This window comes from Palaemon carinicauda, chromosome 15 (assembly GCF_036898095.1).
Source record: "Palaemon carinicauda isolate YSFRI2023 chromosome 15, ASM3689809v2, whole genome shotgun sequence".
NCBI lineage: Eukaryota > Metazoa > Arthropoda > Malacostraca > Decapoda > Palaemonidae > Palaemon > Palaemon carinicauda.
The window spans coordinates 58565046-58586219 of NC_090739.1; the positions used below are offsets into that span (position 1 = coordinate 58565046).

The following is a 21174-nucleotide window of genomic DNA, read 5'->3' on the forward strand; positions in this document are numbered from 1 at the left end:
TATCAATTTATTTATTTTGTAACAGTTGTATGGTAGTGTTGACCCTAGAATGATGATGATGATGGGTCGTGGATTGCCTCATGGTGCGTCAGCTGCTGCAATGATGAGGAATCCTATGCACCATTTCAGGCCGAGATATATGTGACCACCGTTGTTATCATCTGTTTCTGAGTTAGTCCTAGTTCAGCGGGAGACAGTGCTGAAGATGAAGGATCTGAAAGGTTTCATAAGGTGAACTGTACATTGGCGAAATTTGAAATTATTTGTGGTGAATCCAGAATTTAGTTTCATAATTACCTGCAGGGAAGGTTTTGGCAAGAATTCTTGGAATCTTTAGAAAAAAAAAAATCCGTATAAATTTGATTCCGATGTTTAAAGTGGAGGGTATTAACTGGTAAATGTTTGAATATACTAACTGAAATATAATTTGCATAATGTATCGTATTGTGACAAATTGATCTCAAACTTGCGTATACTATACAACCTTTTATGTACTGTTTTTGTATTTATATATTTTAAATTTCTGGTGTTATAGTACAGAACATTACACAAGTTGTAATAGAAAGTACCGTATAGTATTGAAGTGGGTTTTCAGTTAGGTATGATTAGTAACTAAAAGATAAATGTTGAAACCAGATAAAATTAGTTTGCATGTTGTACAGAAACCTACCTTATTAATGATTTATATTTTGTACAAATAATCAAAATACAGTAATTATTTGTTATATAATAATCTTGACATGTATGATGGTGACTTTGTTCATGTTACTGTACATATTCTGTGCATGAACAAAATTATCAGTTTGAAGGAAATGTCAGCCAAATTTAATTGTTTGAAGACTTTTTCTACCTTCCATACATTTTTGTATCACTAAACAGGGTTACAGGGTCTCTTGACAGTTATCTTTATACAAAATTGTTCCTAGTTTCAATATGGACACTGTATTTAAGGAGTGGTACATATTGCTTTGTATGCTTTGAAATGATGCAGCATCTTAATAGGAGTGAATTGTGTAGACACATGACCTTTTCAGGTGTGACTAACTGTAGATACCTCTATTTAAATATTTTGAAAAGTTGTTTCTCTCCTCATAAAATAAGATACTTCACTTTAGAATGCCCTTGAAGTTATTTTTGGATGTTGTTAGTTGACCTATCATGACAACTTTTGTGTTAAGGATTTTGCATTCAAGGATATATATGTAATTTAGAAATTATATCAGTTTTCAATAGGTCTAAAAATGTAGGGAGGTTGCCTATTTTCATTTCAATCTTATTTTATTCTTTTAATTTTCATGCTAATCATTCATCTAAAAAATATTAAGGAGGTTCCCTATTTTTATTTCAATCTCATTTTATTTTTCTAATTTTCATGGTAATCCCAAACTGTCTTCATTAACTGAATGTTGATTAAACAGACCTTTTTAAAGTTTAGTGGAAGATGCATTAATAACAAAGAGGGTTATTTTCAATCAGAATTTTTTTAGGTTTTTGCCATATTGATGATTTTTTAAGCAATAGGCACAAACCTGATGGGAAAATGTAACAAAATTTACTTGATGAGCCTCTTGTAACCCAAAACACACAACTCGCTCAAGGTTGAAGTTGGATACCACTTCTGGTGGTTAAATAACTTGCAAATGAGTCAAACGTTTGTATAGAACTTTTGATAGACAACAATATAAGGCTTGCTTTTAAATGAAATATACACAAATATTGAAGCTTTAATGTACTGTATATAGATACAAATTCACTTATCATAATTCCAGGTTTCTACATGTAGCATTGAGCATGGTTTGCCAAACTAACACTTGGTATATGGAATTTTAATATTTTGATACTTAAATAGGTGAAAGATGTATCAAATCAGCTGAAATCTGAAAAAAAGTGATGGCAAGCTTTTGGTCTATCCAATAATTTTTAGGAATGTAACAAAGGTTTTCATAATGGAAATTGGTATTATTTATTATTTCTATGAAACTCACCTAAGGTTCATATGGCTTTATCCTTAAAAGCTTCCCTTGCGTTGAAATATATCCTTTAAATATTTCCTGTTTATTCATTCCCAATTACCACCCCAAGTGTACTATTGCCAAATAGATAGAGTTTTTGGCAAGAAGTGTGGTACATTCTTCATTAATCTAGTCAAGCTCATTGTGGTTTGACATGATGAAGAATGGTCAATTATTATTTTTGAGTCATAGTTCACTTACCTAGATATCATCTTGTTTTAAAATGTATGTTTGCATTTTTGGTCTAATAGTTTATTGCCACAGGGAAAAGATCCTCATTCCATTTTTGTCGCATGTCAAGAACAAACATGTAACATAAAAAATAGATCTTCAGAATATGTAGACATACCAGACGATCTAATGGGAGAATAATGTCTCCCGTTTGTCTAAACAGTCTTGCATGAATTCTAAAATAGAAGTCAAGTAAATTCCAAATCAGGGGAGAATCCAGAGAAAACTAAGCTAGTAGAGTTAGTGTGAAGGAAGAATGTTGATATTCAGGCTAGCTATGGATTTGGAAGTGTGCTGTGATGTACTTAATTCATGCTTTTTGAAAACATTTGCTATCTTCTTGTAGTTTGGGAAGGATAATACTCCTTCATGCAGTGGAAGTGCTGCCAGCCGAACTTACCATACTACAAACCTTGGACTAACTTCTTAGGTTTTGCCTAGCAATTCTTGTGTGCCATCTATAATGGTTCTAACGGTACACTGCCCATTTAAGAGTACACACAAAACTCAAATTTTCCCTCTGCTCCATATGATTCTATTGTGGAACCCTCACCTTTCCAGGAACCAGCCTCGTATAGACACCTTGATTCTAAGATAGTAGAAGTGGTCAGCCTGTCTGATTCACATATATCCTTCCTCCAGCTAGAGCAAGTGCTAATGAACAACTTTTTTGTGCCCTTATTAATAATGTGGCTTGCCATATTATGACTTTAACACCTGACCCACCGGCTTTATATAACCATTTTGCAACATACACTCTGGCTAATAAACTGTTACATCATGTTGTGGCCGAAAGGATTCCAGTGTAGGTCTAACATAGGTATTAATGTTGGGGCTAGTACCGCCTAAAAGGTAAGCTGTTTTAACGACTCATCAACGTACTATATTTCTGTTTTCAACAGGCACAGAGATTATTCTTAGGTGTTATTTAATTTTCCTGAGTGGGTCCTTATCAAATTAGGAGGAGGAAGATGAGATCGACAATGATTGGGAAGATATCAAGTCAGTTGTCAATTTCCCATTCCAGATTTTGATGAAACTCGGTGTGGAAATGTTCCCTGAGAAAATACTTGCAGATTAGTTCTAAACAAATCTCTTATACAGCATAATGTACAAGTCTACTCATAGGTCAGATGGAAGAATTGATGTCTCAGCTTGTGGGAAGACCAACTAATGGTCGAACTTGTTCAAAGTTGAGATCTAGTATACCAAGGAAGAGGTTGTCTTTTTATAAAATAGGTCAGTTATCTAACCTAAATATTTCTACAGAACACTCTAATTTACTGTAGTCTCTGGAGAGGATTACCTGAAGTCTGTACATGCTGGCATTTCGAGTTGGCCAACTAAAGAAATACTGGCTATGGGTAAGTGCATTAAAAATTTAGTTGAATTTTTTTTTTTGCAGATTCAGTGGTAGTCATTCTTTCAGGTCTTATGAAAAAAGTTTACTGGATACTTGGACCTTAATATGATGTTTTGGATAGAACAGTTGCAGATGGTACCAAGAGGCTGTAGGTTTGTTTCCAAATTTTGTAGTAAGGCTCAGGAAATAGTTGGACTTGTCTCTTGTGGGGACAGTTTCATATGCACAGAAGCATTCTTTGATTACATCTCCTCTTTTGGGTCCCATTTTTGACTGGTAGGATAATTACCAGTGTAACAGAGCAGGTAGCTAGTAGGACTTGGTGTGATGCTTTAAAGTCATTCTCTTACAGGCCTACTGTTTCTGTGTATTGTTCTGGCCCTTACACCTATTTAGGATCTTACTCTTTTTGCAATTGAGGGAGTGTTCAAGGTGTTAGTAGACCTGGGTTTCAGCCCAACAGAAAGTCTTGTAAGATGCCTTGGTATTCTAGGAGAATGCAATGACAGTCTCTATCAGGGTATCCTGGATGGCTAGTCCATTTTATTAGGTATGGGAAAGCATTTTTTCAGAGCTGTTGGTTCTCTTGGCGGTGAAAGATCATCATTGAATTCCACTGTGTTCCAACCCCCCTTTGTGTGCAGTTCCCTTTCCTTTACCCCCAGTTACCCCAAACACCCTGTCATTCCATCTTCTGAAATTAAGAATTTCAAAGCTTCTGGAGAAGTAAGTGATAGAGGAGTTTCCAATATCTCACCAGGTTTCTTCAGCAGGTAATTTTTGACACCCAAGGCATCAAGGGGTTAGACACCAGTTCTAGATGTATCAATTTTAAACAGTTTTACTATTCTCACCCAGGTTTTCATGAAGACTTACAGACCTGGTGGTCTGTAAAGGAAAGAGATTGGATGTTTGCTATAAATTTGACAGACTCCTACTTCCACATTCAAACTCATCATCAGCCAAGATGTCTCCTCCGATTTGTGGATGGAATTAAGGTTTATCCATTGAGATACCTGTATTTTGGACTTATGACGGGCATTCAAGTTTTCAGAAGGGTGATGGCTTCAATTTCCAGTGGGTTATGTCTGCTGTGCATAAGAGTGCTTTTATACCTAGATGTCTGGTTGTTCCTCAACTCATCACTAGGGGAGATTCACATAAATCAAGTATGGGTACTCAATTTGTAGAAGCATATGAGAAACCAACTGTAGTCAATCTGAAGTCCCTTTTGATTCTGATACAGGAGATTCTATGTTTGGGAATTATTATAGTCTCAGTTCCTTTTTGGGCTCAGCCCTTCCTGCTGCTGTTGAAGAATTTAAAGCAAATGAAGAGGGTGTCAGTTCTTATGTCACTGAGGCTCCTAGGGATCATGTTATTTCAAGATATTTGTTTCTGTAGGTTGCTTGAGAATGAGATGTTTTCAGCTGCTTCTCAACCATCATTGGGACAGGGTCTGTAATCCAGACAAGACTTGAATTCCACTAATCCAGAATCGGCTTGAACAGGTAGGATGGTGGTACAACCCTCTTCGTTGATTTCAAGGTGTTTCGTTAAAGTTGAGGATGCCTGACCTTCCTTTATTCAATGATGGGTTCCAGGAAAGGTATGGAACTACAATGCATTTCTTCACCTATCAGAGATAGGGATAGAAAGGGAATCTTACCTTCACATAAACTGCCTGGAACTTTTAGCAGTATTCAAGACTCTCTGGGCTCAGGAATTGCTAGTGATAAGAAATTGCATGGCAGTGTTTACAGACAACACTGTCTTACATTTAGAAATGGGCTCAATGTCTTAGTCGTTGTTCATAGGAGAAGAAATGTCATGAACGGAGTTGCGGGGGATCCTATTGCTGCAGATCAGTTGAGCGGAAAAAGTCAAGTGCTTCCAGATGAGTAGTCTCTATGATCGATAGCATGTTTAGAAATTTTGGGTTAGGGGAGAACCAAATGTAGATGTATTTGCTACTTTGCCCAACGAAAAATTGGATGCCTTTTACTATGGTACCAGATCCACTCACATGGAAAACAGATGCCACATACCTGGACTGGTTGAACGTGAACCTTTATGCTTTTTCCCCATTCCCAATGATTCGTGCAGCAATGACCAAGCTCTTGGGGCCTTTGAATGGCAGGATATTCTCTGTTGTCAATTTGCCCGAGAAGGTTCTCTCTCATTACCAATCTACTCAAGCAACTTTTCTCTCGAGAGGTGCACCTATAGTCCCATGAGTTTGACCTAAGCACATGGAGACCGTCCACCCATAATCTTATCAAAGACAGCTGCATGTCTAATTTGATTGGTGCAAACCCAGAAAAGTATCTGTAACTAGAACTACTTTGGACAATATCAAGTTTTTACTCTCTGATTAAGCTTTTAAGTATTATAGGACCATTCTCATACATCTTGGATTGGATTATCTTCTTTGGTTATCACTGCAGATGTGATCAGATTTTTTACTATGTGCTGTATTGAAAAACATCTGGGTATCATGTCAGTTCATTGGAATTTGGATGTAATTTTACAGCATTTGAAAAGTCCACATTTTGAGCCTTTGGAAGGCATTTTTTCAAGAATCTCACCACCAATACTCAGTTCCTGTTGGATTTGGCTTCAGCCAAATGTGTTACTGAACTGCAGGCTCTCCTAGGAAGTGGGTTTCGCTGTGCATAAAATGATAATGTCTCTCTTGGCAAGCTTTAGGGCCAAGAAGAATCTCAAAACTAAGAATCTTCCATGATTTTTCCATTTCTCTCTTTAGAGAAGAAAGTGGGTAGTGCTTCAAAGGATAGGTTTCTTTGTTCTATTAAGGAAGTGAAAGCTTATATAAACATATGTTGATGATTAGGAGAAAGTTCCTAATTTGTTTTGTGGAATCAGGTCCCCTCTCTAAGAATGTTATGTCCTTCCTTATTAAGGCTTTAATGACAGAAGCTCGATTTGAATTGGATCCCGTACAGAGGAGGGGTTTGAAAGTTCATGCTCATTATATAAGGAGTGCTTATATTTCTCCTAAATTTCTTTAAGAATCTGTCTTTGGAAAGATTTATGACAGCAGCACAGTGGTGTACTAGGTCTGTTTTTGCCAAGCACTATTTAAAGGAAGCGTGGTTTTTTATAAAGGTTGCTGGGTGTTAGGTCCCATAGTAGTAGCAGGTGATGTGCTAAGGTAATTTGATAATTGATACTGGTTAAAATATATTTAATTTTTTCTCTTTATTTTCTTCTTTCCACTATGGCAAGGGTTATGTTAGGTTTTCTCAATTTAGAACAGAGAGGATTTCTCTCCAGATTTTGTCGACTCTAATATACAAGTATTAAGGAGAAAAATATTTAGGGGTTTGATAGGTTGTTAGTTTAGTTTTTCTCTTTCCCTCACTTTCACACCTCATACTGTGGAAGGCAGGCATTTGAATCTCCAGGTGAGTATCATAAAAATAAGTGTAATTTTAATAATAAAATTTATTATTTCTATAATCACCTGAGGTTCATAAATTTCCATGCTACCCCACTGATTGAGGTCAAAGAGGTGATTGAATCCATTTCAACTTCTGAAGAATTGACCACACTTCCAAGAAAACTTCATCTATATGGCAATAGCATACTAGGGGCGATGGCAATTGGGAGTTAGGGAAAATGGAAATTTTGTAAAGGAAAGCAAGGGAAGCTTTCAAGGATAAAGTCATATGAACCCAAAGGGAGTATAGGAATAATTCATTAGATATAATTTAGTTCAAGGGATAAATTTTTTCATGTAGTTAAGATTAGAAAATTACTTTTTTTCTAGTTATGCATTTTCTGTTACTGTTCATGTTCATGCTGTTATGATGTAAGGAGGAAAAGAATGATTTTTACTTATTGATGAAACTAATCAGACTGGATATACTGTAAACTTATTGTCGTCGTAAGTATTAAGTATTGTATTCAATTAGCTTTTAAAGTGGAGTCACTAGGATTTCCTGCTATTATAGACTGTAATACTTTCCATCATTCGAAATAACAATTAAAATTTCAACTATTATGGATTTAGATTATAAAATGCATACTATAATTAAGAAAAATATTTTAAATTACTTAGATTAAATTGATTTCTGTTGTGCTAGATTAAATTGATTTCTGTTGTGCCATTAAAAAACAAATTAACTTTCAAATGCTGTAATTTTGTTTATTTAATTTTATTGACAGTACTTCTATGTTAGTGAGGATAATGCATTCTTTCTTTATCTCTTTCTCCTTCCTTTGTATGCTTTAGTTATACATCTTAGATATTGGATGGAAGAGTTCGGCAAAATGTGTTGACAGTACAGATAATTTAGGTAGTAACTACGGAAAGTTGCCAAATAGTACTAAAAAGCATGGTTTGTTAATTTTCCTAATTCAAGAAATTGGAGTACCTTAGTAGTGACATGGGTGGTTCTGAATATTTTTGTAGTATATTTTCAAAATTTGAAAATAAATGGCCCGTTTCTGCCGTCAGATTTGTATTGGTCTTCTTGTCTGGTGGAGTAACAAAGATATTTTATCATAATACTCAGTTTGGTGCTTACTTGAGAGTTAAGGTTGTGCAAGAAATCCAGATGATTAGAATATTAACATTGTATTTTAAATGTTTACTTTGAAGGTAAAAGTAGCTGGTTAGATTACTTTGACTATATTATTTTCATATAGGTTCATTATTACTTAAGGTGTACATATTCATATGGTATAAAAAAAAAATATTTTTTTTTATTCTTTGGGCTTGGTAATTATTTGAGTATAATGCAAGTATGGTATGTTCTTCAACCATTATTATGACAAATAATGATTAGGGCAATAATCAAGTATATTAAGTTTTTTGTGAAAAGGTTGTACAGTAATTGAATTTTTATAACAATTATAAATGGTTTTATGTAAATTCAAAACTTAGGAGTATGTATTTTCATAAAGTTTTAGAGCACTGTATACAGTCATTCTTGGTATTCAGTAGTATGGTTTCATGGAACCCACATAGCGAGTGGAAATCTATGATGTGCTGCCTCTATAGACAATTTTGGAAGCAAAGCAAACTAAAAATACTGTTTTCTTGTAAATGTAAACTTAAACTTTATACTGTATATAGAAAAGGATTTGTGATATGCTTTAAGCATTTTCTTTCAACATTTTCATGTTTGTTATTAAAAATATAAAATTTGAAATTGATGTTTTCAATGCTTAAATATTACAATACTTAAGAAACCAATACAGGAAATTGCCTGTAATCATAATGAAAAGTTTCATTGATGTGATTTTTTTTTATATTTACTTGAATTGTTAGTCATTAGTAGTTCTATGTAAAGTTTGTGTTTTTTGTCTTTTATAGCTTTATTCACAATTTTACCAAGGTTTTGTTTCAGTCATATGGTACCAAGTAAAAACTTGTACTTGAAATTTCCTTACATTATCAGAAGTTCTGAGAGGTTGAGAGGGTAATTCATAGCAACACATTTGATAAGATATATTATATAAAATATTGAGTTAAATAAGTGTTCATTATAATTTTTGAAACATTGGCACTAGAATGTTATTCATGATAACTGGATGGAATATCTTAAAATCCCAGTTTTTTCAAGGCCTCTCCTCGCTCTGGTGAACTTACCTAAACCCAATAATACTACCAAACTGAGATTTGATTTCAGTTTGTAGTGAAAGAAGCAAGGAACAAAACTATGCTTGCTCTTTTCTGTATGAAAATATTGTCTATTCATGTTTTATATTTTTTATTATAAGTTTTACAAATTTGAGTTTTTTCCAATGTTGTTACATGTTTTAACACCTCTCAATCCCCCATATTTACTTGGTGCTTCTAGCATAGAAAGTGAGCAGTGCATCCTTTATTGCAATGCTAATTAGCATGAATTAATCACTACTGATATCTTCATAAGCAATCCTGTGGATTTTCATTTTGATTAATGCTAGTTTCTATTTCTTACAAAAGATTGCAATTAGATATAAAATTTGTTCAAAGTATGTACAGTAGATATTTACTCAAACATGAACATAGCACTTATTCATGATTACACATGATATATTTTTGTGAGTAAATCCATAGGGATTCTAATTGACACTGAGCACAGTTTAAGGGAATTTGAATTTCTTGTCCTTGAAAAATAAATATTCTTACAGTAGGTCCTAGGGTTACAGCGAGATCCGTTCCTACGATATACTGTAACTCAGTTTGATATAAGTTGGAACGTACCTAAAGACAAGATTGTATGTAAACTCTAAAGTCCCTCACCTACAGTATGGTAGAGCAGTAATAACTACACAAAAATTCACTTTCTGACATGGGAGCTTAACTAGGACTTAAAAAGACATGGATGAATTAAATGTAGAATAAATTGAAGAAGTAACAAAGAAAATAAAATTCCTTTATCGGAGCAGTATTGTATCCATGATAAGTTTTAAGTCAAAACCATTATAACCCAAGGACTCACTGTAAATTATCATAAATAATTTGAACAAATTACTATTTTAGTAGAATGACATACCAGTAGGTTTTTTTTTACATATTTTGATGATACACATTTTGTTAAATAAAAGTAAAGTGTTAGATCAGTACATTTTCTTCACTAATTGCAGTTTTCCAAAAAGCAGCTTAAGTTGATGATGATACAGTTTGTTCATAGTTTTTTATTTGAGGATTTCCTGCACTTCAGTTTATAAAGTCTTCTTTGAAATATACTTGAGAGTAGAACCTTATCATATCATACTTGTTATGCTACTTCCAAATCAGATTTAGCAATTACTTATGTATACATGTTGGGAATAGTTAGCCAGATGGTACATGGTAATAAAAAGAGGTTTTATTTCCCCAAGTACATTGCACAGTACTTTATTTTACCGAAGAACAATTTCATGTTTTATCTGATCGTGAAAGTTCTTGTTCATTTGGTTTCTTTTTTAATAGAGCCTAACTGCAAGTCCACACTATTTTCATTAATGGAAATTTTTTTATGTTCAAATTATTCAATAAAATATCCTTACAGAAATTGAGGGACTTCAGTGTAAGAGTAGTTGTTGGTTGCTGTAATTGTCTTAATTTACTTGAAGTTAGAAAAAAATTCTACTGAAATAGGTTCCAGAATACAATCTATCTTGACCCTCATGTTGTCTTTCATGTTATATTTTTATTTCATTGGAAATGAGATAAAAGTCAAATGTTGAGAATTTAAGTTCATTTTCATAGACATCAATTATAAGGTGAGTGGTTTGGTTATTCTTACTTTAAATGTAAACATGTTTGAGATTATTTTATGATTTCTTTTAGACATTATACAGGTTATTACAATATTCACTATAACTACTTCATCTAGAAAGCTGTGTTTTATGTGAACTGGTGACAAATATATAAGTTTTTCATGTAATGAAAGCTCATTTTTTAAAAAATCTACTACACTTTAAAGAGGTGCAGCTACTTTACTTTTCAAAAGAATCATATTTACTGTATATAGTTAACTCTCATTTTCCAAGAGTATTTAGTTTATGAAAATGGCTAAATTTCACCTTTTGACTTTTTCTTTTTAACTATGCTGTATTTGACAATATCTAACTCTAAATTTCTTATTTCTACTCTTGTTCTCTGGCAGTTTTCCGTGGCTAAAAAAATTGGTGTGAAATTTAGCATTTTCCCATTATAAGAAATACACAAATACCAAACATGCGGGTTAACAAGAGTTGACTACTTAGGTTGTGCATTTTTATTACCGTTTTCCATGACATGGGCTCATTCTCTTTCAAACTCACTCATTTTCATAAATAACTGCTTAGAGTCACATTCAAGTGCAACTGCTTTGAGTCCCATTTAAGTGCATTTCTCTGTTGTATATTTTGTATTGATATACCATATGATAAATTAATGTGGTTTCAAATTTATGGTCCTTATTAACAGGATTTTATTTTGAGGTATTAATGTTACTTTTAAAGGATTTCATGTAAATATAGTGTCTTTATTCAACTAGTTTTATATTTCTATGATCAAGGTGTTTGTTTCAGTACAATGTATAACACTGGTATTTATGGTATACGGAGATTTGGTGTTTGGGTAATTCTTTTTTTCGAATTGGCCTTTGTTTTCAATTGCTATAGATGCTAAAGATATTTGTTTAACAATGCTTCACTTACATAAATATTTTCTTTTGGTTTTTGTAATAGTTCAAATTTTATATTTGTAAGTGTTACCAATTTACTGTGTTATGTATTTGTATATTTCATGATAAAATAAGCATAGGTAAGATGTCATACAACTGGTTGTGTTTTTTATTTTACAGTACGCTGTGGAAGTGGGAGCCATGTTACTGGCTGCTTAAGTGAAGTAGTTGAAAATTTTTTTTTTATCCTAAAGCAAAAATGATATTATCAGTTCTTATAACTGACTACCATGAACCTACCCTGATGTTTTTATAACTTCTCTTTTAAAGCTTGACATATCGTTTACCCCTAAAACTAAAAATATCCCATTTTCTATCCTTTCAATAGGTTAGGCCTTTAGTACAGTATGGAATCAATCTTAACGATTAATGGCAATAACCTTGGCGTGGATACAGCATACATACTTTACATTTCAGTTTTCTCGGCTACTTGTGCTTGGTAAGTCGTTACTGTTTACCTGTCTCAGATTGTGAACCTTCATAAGTGTATTTTAGGTTGTTAGTTATTATAAGGGGTGTCTTCTGGATTGTTAGTAATTTCTGTAGATTGTTCAAGGGAGTTATTTTTGGGCAGTCATGATCTTCATTTTGTTTGTGTCTTGTGCTGCAGCCAATATTGTAATTTAGATATTTTTTGTGAAGAATGCTAAAGCTTTATTTTCCTCTTATAGAAAGGTATGTTCACATGATTGCTAGCTAGATTAAAAGTTCCAAACATAAAGGGAAACTAACTTTTAGTTTAGAGAAAATCCAAGGAAAATATGGTTAGTTGATTACAGGGTGAATAATTATGAGAATGATATTCCAGACATTAACAAGCTTTCGAGCTTTAATAGCACTGAGCTTCATTGGTGCTTACTTATCATCATGGGGGCGTTTCTTCATGTCTGCCTTACCTGCCCAGTTTTTAACCCTAGCCCAACTCTTTAAGTTTTGCCCAATGATTCTAGCGCACCCATCAGTAAGGTCGATCACCTCTCTAAGAGGGTTGCATTCAAATTACTTTAGTTCCTTCTACTGCAAAAACCTTAATTTCGCAATCTGGTCTGCTCATTTCAGCCACTGGATTCCAAGGTAGAAGACCAAACTGAAAGCTTAGATCCTAATACCACTCCGGTTCAAGAAGTAAGCACTCATGAACACTCTGGAACAGAGTGTATTTTTATAAGATAAATCCTGTAAAGTTTCAGCTCTAAGCTAATTGATTAAATCTTGTATCAAATGGCATTGCATATAGGTCACAAAAAATCAGCCACTGGTACATCTAGAGTTTTCCTTATGGTGTTAGTGTAGGTGCTACACCTCAACTGCCTGAACAAGTCTCTTGTTGAGGTTCCTGTTCAAAATAAACAAAAGGTAAAGCTTGTAGTTTTAGTGTTTAGAGAATTCTTCAGGACAGGAAGGTGATACAAAGAAAAAACCTAACTGGCATTTCATTGTTAAGAAAATTTATTTCTGAAAGGTATTCAAATGAGTTGAAGGTAATTTCTAATTCTTTTTATTTTTCTAAGTTGTCAGAAGCAGAAACCTCCAAGATGACTTAAATGCCTCAGTTTTCTCAGCTTCATATAAATAGAATTGATGGATTATTAATTTGAAGTGCAAACATAAGCTGCTAAATTGTTTCCTGTTTAATGTTAAAACCATCTATCGTAGAAAGGAGTTCTAGGATCTCTAAAACAAATCATTTGCCTAACCTTGTTATTGATTCTGATTTATTTACATTTCTTGAACCCCGTCATTAATGTTCATAAAAGTAGATCTTAAATACTGGATTAGCAAGCTAGTTTACGATATAAATGCTGTTTGTGTATAATAAATGGGGAGTATTCATGAAATAGTATTAATTGTAGATTATATAGTAGGGGTCATTTCAAGTCATAAATGTTTAGATCAAAATATTCAAATGCTGACCACAAGGCTGTAGCAACTTTTGTGTATTTGTGATTAAACATAGGGAAAAAGTATGTTCCTCTATGGTTGGGACAGTATCTGATGCACAGAAACATTCCTCGATTTCTTCCCCATATTTTGGGTTTGGTATTAGATATAAATACTATAGAATCATTAAGGTGACTGCACAGGGGGCACCTAGACAAAGTAACACTTGGAGGTCCCTTACTAGGAAAACTCGCATTTCTCCCTATAAAACCATAGCCATTGTATTTAGAATTTTCATCTCCAGGAAATTTGTTTTTAAGTTGTAGATCATCAGCATTCAACTCTAGCTGATGTCCCGGCTGAAATGACAACAGGACTCAAAGACCTTGTAGGAGAACATTATGACTGTCTTTACCAACAGATCCCTGTACGAGGAAGACTTATCCAATTATTTAGGTTAGGAATAGCCCTCATCACAAACCATGGTTGTTGTCCGTGGTGTAGTCAGGAAGGGCTATCGAATTCCTCTGGACTCCAGTCCTCACTTGTCCAAGTGACTAATCCTTTTCCAAGTTATCTAACCAATTCAGCTAAGGCCCATATTTTAAAAGTAGTGATAGTCAAATTCCTGGAGAAAAATGTAATAGAAGAGGTCATGAACCCATCTATGGTTTTTTAAAAAAGGTATTCCTAGTCTCCAGAGCATCAGGAGATTGGAAACTAGTTCTCGATGTTTTGAATCTAAACAAGTTTACAGTTCCCATTAATTTTTTGATGAAGACAGCCTCGACAGTCGTCGGGGGAATAAGGAAAGTAGATTGGATGTTTTCAATAGACCTAACAGATGCCCACTTTCACATTCCTATTCATCAAAATTTAAAGATTTACCAATTCAAGTGCCTGTGTTTTGTTCTCAGGACTGCTCCACAAGTTCTCACCAGGATGATGGCCCCTATCTGCAAATAGATAAGATGTCTAGGAATTATGGTTCTTTTATACCTGAACAGTGGTTTTGAACTTTGTTGGAAAGGATTCAAGTTCAACAAGTGTGATTACTCGGGTTTCTGGAAAGGTTGGGAGTCCTTGTCAATTTAGTAAGTCTTCTCTGATTCCAACTAGTAGGAAGTGGATGCTTTATTTGGAAATGGTAATAGAAACACTTCCTTTTCAAGCTTTTTTGTCGGAAGAGAGGATTCTGTCCCCCTTTTTTTTGTTAGAAAAATTCAAGAAGTTTAAAGCATTTTTTTATAACATCTACAAGATTTCTTGTGCGTTAAGGTCATACTGTTGCACCATACAGATGTCCAATCGGATGTGGATGGGACTGCTAGGAACTGTGGTTTCTTTAGAAAAGTACAATCCTGCTGGCTGTCTGATTATAAGTTTTCCAATATCATCCCAATCGGAATGGGAACATGATATCCGATCGAAACATAATTTCTTTTCCAGGGATAAAGAACCAACTTCAACTACTGAGTTGGTGAGATAATCCTCATTGGTTATCCCAGGGAGTTTGCTTGAAAGTAAAGATTTGACACCTCTCTCTGTTTATGGATGTTTCACAGGAACCATGGGGTTTAACTCTAGATTTTCTTCATCTGTCAGGGAAGTGAACTACAAAAGAAGCACTATATCACTGCCTGGAACTTCTAGAGGTGTCAAGCCCTTTAGACTCGGGAGTCCAATAGTGCGTGGTGGCGTTTTCTGACAACATGACATTAGCTTATATCTGGAAATAGGGGAACCAGATTTGAATCCCTATAGTGAATGCAAGAAGAGCTAAAGACTTGGACAAACTTGAGTAGGATAGTCCTTCTTCATCGGTTTATCCCAGGAAAATCAAATACCTCAGCAGATAAGTAGGATACACCAAATCTTTCCAAACAAATGGTCCTGCATCCATCAGTGTTTCTAGAGATTTGGAATTGGGGATGACCAAATGTGGACATGTGTACATCATCTTTAAACTAAAAGACAAAGGTGTTTTGTTCACCAGTTCCAGATTCTTCAGCATGGAAAGTGTATGGCCTGTAACATGATTGCTTAAATGTGAATCTGTCCACCTTACCAACTTTGCCATGATTCGACCTGTGAAGAATAAATTCAGGATCTTTTTAAACAACAGAATGACTGGTGGTTCCATTTTAGCCTTAGAGTCGACTAAAGATCTGTGGCCACTGTTGTTAGATTGTCTGAGGAGGTTGCCGAACAAAACCAATCTTCTCAGCCTACCTCTTTCGAGGGTTGTGTACCAAAATCCTTTCCTAATAAATCTATGTGCATGTAGACTGTACACCATATTATCTGAGATGTAGGGTTAACAAAGTCCTATAGATTGTCTGCCTTGGAAGCCAAAAGACAGTCTACTAATAATCTGTATCAAAGGCAATGGAATGCTTATTTTGATTAGTGCAAGTCTAGAAATGTGTCAATAACTGGATAATGTTAATTTTTACTCAGAAAAGAACTGTTCATTTCAATTATTAAGGGTTATAGATCCATGTTTGATACTGTACTCCAGCATCTAGGATTGGATTTATCCATTTCAGGTATTGCAGGCTTATATAGGTCTTTTGATGTTGCAAAAACTTTTGGTAGTAAGAGTGATTTTGTTTTAATCCAGATATATTTTGATTTTAAAAGGTTCATGATTTAAGGTTCTCACAGCTAAGACTTTTCCTATTGGCATCAGCTAAGAGCATTAGTAAACTATTAAATTGATTTTATAGGTTTTGAAGAAAATAAGATAATGTTATCTATTTTGCCTACATTTTGAGTTGAGAGTGACTAAGATGAAAGGTTTGCCTCGGTTCTTTCATATTCCTTCTTTAGAAAAAGAGGTTAGTGTTATTTCAAAGAATAGGTTTCTGTGTGCTGAGAGAGCTATCAAGCATTAATTGGACAAGACTGCAAGCATAAGGGGTAATATTTCTCCTTTTGTTATTGCTGTTAGGATTTCAAATTGTCCTGTTCAAACATAACTGTCCTTTCTTGTTGAAAGCTTAACCACTGAGGCTCACAGTTAGGCTAATTGGATCTAAGCCAGATAAAATACTTGAAGGCTAGGATACATGATATTGGAAGTACAGTTACCTCTCTTAATTTTTGTAGGAATTTTTCTTTGAAAAGAGTAGCCGCAGCTCAGTGGTGTGCCAAACATATTCGCTAAGCATCAACTTTAAGAATTGTTTGCTTATCAAGGTTGCTGGCCTTTAGGTGTCGTAGTAGCTGCTGGTGATTTTTTCAATAGAACTTTTTTAATGTTAATGTTTAATTTTGATTAATGTTGGATTGATTTTTTTTTTATTTGGAATACATGGTTTTGGGTAAAGTATGTAAATAAGTGGTTAGGTAGTAGGGTTTTATTGGGGAACACCAGCTGGAGGGTCAAGTTATAACAAACTTTATTTGAAGACCATATTTTGTAGAAGCACTAGACTAACATGTAAGTCTATGGAACTGGATAAGTTTATTGTTTTAGGACTAAATTTCGTATTTTTTTTTCACTGGCACACCTCCATTAGAGTGTGGGGATCTGCAATATGAACATCATGAGAGGTTCAGAGAATTAAATGGATTTTTTATAAAAATAGAATTTATTTCTATACTCAACTCACCTGATATTCATATACATGCCCAATCTCCTCCCCACTGACTAGTACTAGGTGTCAAGAGAATAGAAGATAGTTTCCACTTCAAGACACTGATAAAGTATGTGTGGTATACCAACGCCAAGGTTGTTGCCATTAATCACTAGATGGACTCTGTACTCTACCTGAGGTCTAAGCCTATTGTAAGGAAAGAAAATAGGAAATTTTTAGTTATTGTGTAAACATCAGTATAAGCCAAGCTTGGAGAGAGAAGCAATATGAACATCAGTTAAGCATAGAAATGACAAATTTTATTGTTAAAATTATGCTTTTCCCTTACCTTTACTTTATAACAGCAATAGTTGTCTTTTATCATAACATTGTTATTTATGAACTCCTATATTTGGTATCACTCTTCAGTCTTCCATGTTTGTTTCTAAGTGGCTCTACCACTTAGCATTTCCTTTTCCTTTCTTATTTATTGAGAGATGTGGGATAATGTATGTGCTATCATAGGCTATGATTTCTAATAGAATATCAAATATTTATTTTTATGAAACTAATGTCATGCCATTTCACATAAGGTAGCTTTTTACAGCTTCTATTCCATCTAACACTTAGGAAATGCTGGTGTTTTCTTAATTACAGTATTCAGTCAAGTATATTATTTTTCAATAATTTGAATATATTTTTTAGAACAGTAATATAAAGGAATAGAAAGCCATAACAGTGCTGTATTATTTCACAAAGGTTAAAAATTATCATATATAGTTGTTTACTGATGTTGGAATCAATCAAAACATTAGTTTCCCTTCAAAGTTTAGAAGATTTAGAGATAGCAGTTGTAACTATACATGTCGAGTGAACTTCAGCAATTTTATATTCTAAAGGCGGTCCTGTTTCTTCTTTACTCCATAAAGGAAAGAACATAACTCTTTTCATATCCATTATTTTTTTTCTTTACAAGTATTTTTTTTTTTTTAGCATTTGCATATCCTATTCTTTATCCCACTATTTGATCAGGAAAGGAAATATGAAAAGCCATTGAAAATTAAGCATGGCAAAAGTATGTTTGTGTATATTAATAATGCTAAGTATGAAAATTAAGAAGGCTCAATGATTGACTGTAGAAGTTTAATATGAGTGGATAATTAAGTTATGTCATCCATGACGAGGAAAAATGTTTGTTTCATATTGTAGGAAAAAATTCTGTCTTTATTTAGTTTGTACATTGTATGTCAGGGAGGAATACAAGTATTCATGATTTTTGGAGGCTACATGACAGATAAACTTGAATGTCTTAACAATAAAGGATATTTCTGTATGAAAAATCAGTTCTCAGAGCACATTGTTGTTCTTTGTGTTCAATTTTGTTGTGTTTTGGGTCTAATCCCTGTGTGATAATGGTGCTGATAATTGACAATGGTTGTTAATCCTGTGAAATTGTGTATCGTTACCAATGTGGATTGTATATACTTATGTTCCATTGAGCTTATGCAGAAAATTGAGAAGGGGAATTCTAAATTATTCTCTGTAGAATTATACTAAACACATTTTTGTATTTGATGATATTGTTGATAATGATATTGAATACAACATGTATACTCTAGGGTAGGAATTCATGCCAGTTTTCTTGGGAATACATGATTTTTGTGGTATTGTGATGTTGAAATGCTGTTCCTGGTGCTCAAGGTGCACACCCCTTCTGTTATATCTGTTTAGTTCTGTGGAATTTTCCTAGTTTTATTTTGTATATGATGAGAAAGAGTCTCTTCTGTAGATTAGTTACTTAATTAATAAATACCATATGTACACATTGGTTAAGTGATTTTTGTAGGATCTTTTTACTAATGAACTTAGCTCAGTTGTGTGTAAGCATTTACTTCAATTTGGCTTCTCATTTTATATTGTACCCAAGGGAATTATCAATTTTTCAAATGCTTGGAACAGCATTAAACCACATACAAATTTTGTATTTATTTTTACATGTTAGATATGACTCATCACAGAGCAGTGCTACCTTTGTAAAATAACTTATTTATGATAACATGTTTTCATATGTCGTTCTGTAAATACATTGCAGTACTTCCTTCTTGCTTAAATTCTCCTATACATTATATCTGTACATCATTTCTCATTTTTTGTAAATATCTCGTCTGCTTGGTACAGTAGTTGAATCAAGTGGTTATTACGATGGCTTGTAGGAAATGTTAGTGATTTATTTTTCTAGTAAACAAGTAGTATTTGTTTCAGTGACCTAATGTACCATGTTTTTCAATACTTAAAATAAACTTTCTATGTACTGAGAAATTTTGACTAAACCATGCTAATTAAACAGTTTTAAGTGAATAAATGGTTCCTAAGTGTTGTCAACGATCTCAAGAACAACTGGAACAATGGAACTCTTTACCCCATAAATTCCAAACCTTGGGATTAATTGATTACATTAAACACCAGCTTGCAGTTGTTGTTTTGTTTACATGTACATGTAGTATATTCTTTACTTCTGTACGTATCTCTTTTTCCTTTTATTGGGTGCTTTTCCTATTGGAGCTTTTGTGTATTCTGCTTTTCCAACTAGAGTTGTTGCTTTTCTATTAATACAATTTTTGATGGCTTTTCTGTTAATGATATAATATATGATACGACTATACTTTTAATAACAAACTTTACATTAGAATGTCTTAGTATTTACGAAGCTGACTTTGCTTCTGAAGATCTTGTTTCAAACAAGGATCCCAAATATTCTCAGAAACTTATCAACTTGAAATAAATATGGTAAAAAAATCCCTTAACAATACTTTGTCAGAAAGAATGCCTTATCAGTTCCAACCTGGCCATCTCCAATGACTGTACTTTGATGCCAAGGAGACCATGTCATGGTACAAGGAACAAATGTGCATTGTTATCCAGGCAGGTTTATATGCTAATATATGGGGTGTATAGGACGAAAAATACAAAACCCGGAAAATATTTACTGAGCTTCGTATGGCAGTGGAGAATGCGTATACGAAATATTTTGTCAAAATTCCTTTTACTTTCACAGTTACAGGGTAATTAGTGAAAATAACCCAGTAAGCCGGGGAAAACATTGATCCTTACAAGAAAATGCAGTATTTTTTGTTATCGTAAATTTTGACAATTATGAAATTTTTATATAAAAAATTGAGAACAATGGCGTCTGTATAAATTCCATGAGTCACAAAAAAAGTATTACACCCTTCGGCCTTTAGTGGTAGCACAAACCTCAGGGAGAGTACACGTTTGAGTTTGATCTCTGACATTCACTCGTTTTTACGCCTGTTTTTTCTTGGTTTTGGCAAGAATTTCATCATCCTAAAGAGGAAAAGACAATTTCAACATCTCGCTAACATAATGAAAAAAATTGGCTTTAATAAGAGTTCAGACCGAGAAAGTGGTGTGGATGGAGGAGCAGCCACCTGGCCAGACAGGAGCCTAAAGAAGCAACATATTGAGCAAAGGGATCTTTGGTTATGATTAAATTATAAGTAACATTGTATTTGTTTATTAATATCCAAAAAAGAACATACAATTCATAATAATCTTGATTAATTGATATTGTCTTTATAAAAATACAAAGAAAAACTTTGAACGCCCATATCTCAAAACTATACTTAGTGACCTTCAAATTCTATTTTCTCCCTTAGTTGTAAAGATATAGCATGAAAATTTGGTATATATCTAAGAAGGACATTGTAAAACAATAAAATAAAGCCCCCTTTTCAGATTTTTTTCTTAATTTTTTTCCCTGAGTTATAGTGTTAATTTTTTTCTATAATGAAAAAATTCATATCTAACCAAAAAATGACTTTTAGCAAAAAAAAACTTCATTTGATTGGAATTCTACATCAGGTCTACAGTATATGGGGTAGTAATCCCAGGTCTTAAAATTAATTATGAAGGGA

At 33.6% G+C, this 21174-nt stretch overlaps 1 protein-coding gene across 1 annotated transcript in view; it reads left to right on the forward strand.

Moving 5' to 3' along the window:
• Zmynd8 (Zinc finger MYND-type containing 8) overlaps nucleotides 1-20861 on the forward strand; it is a 596751-nt gene extending 575890 nt beyond the window's left edge. The window contains exon 14 of the mRNA XM_068388417.1: nucleotides 26-20861. Within this exon, the coding sequence (XP_068244518.1) occupies nucleotides 26-145 (120 nt within the window). The 3' untranslated portion in view covers nucleotides 146-20861. The remainder of the gene's footprint in view (nucleotides 1-25) is intronic.
• The last annotated feature ends 313 nt before the right edge of the window (nucleotides 20862-21174 follow it).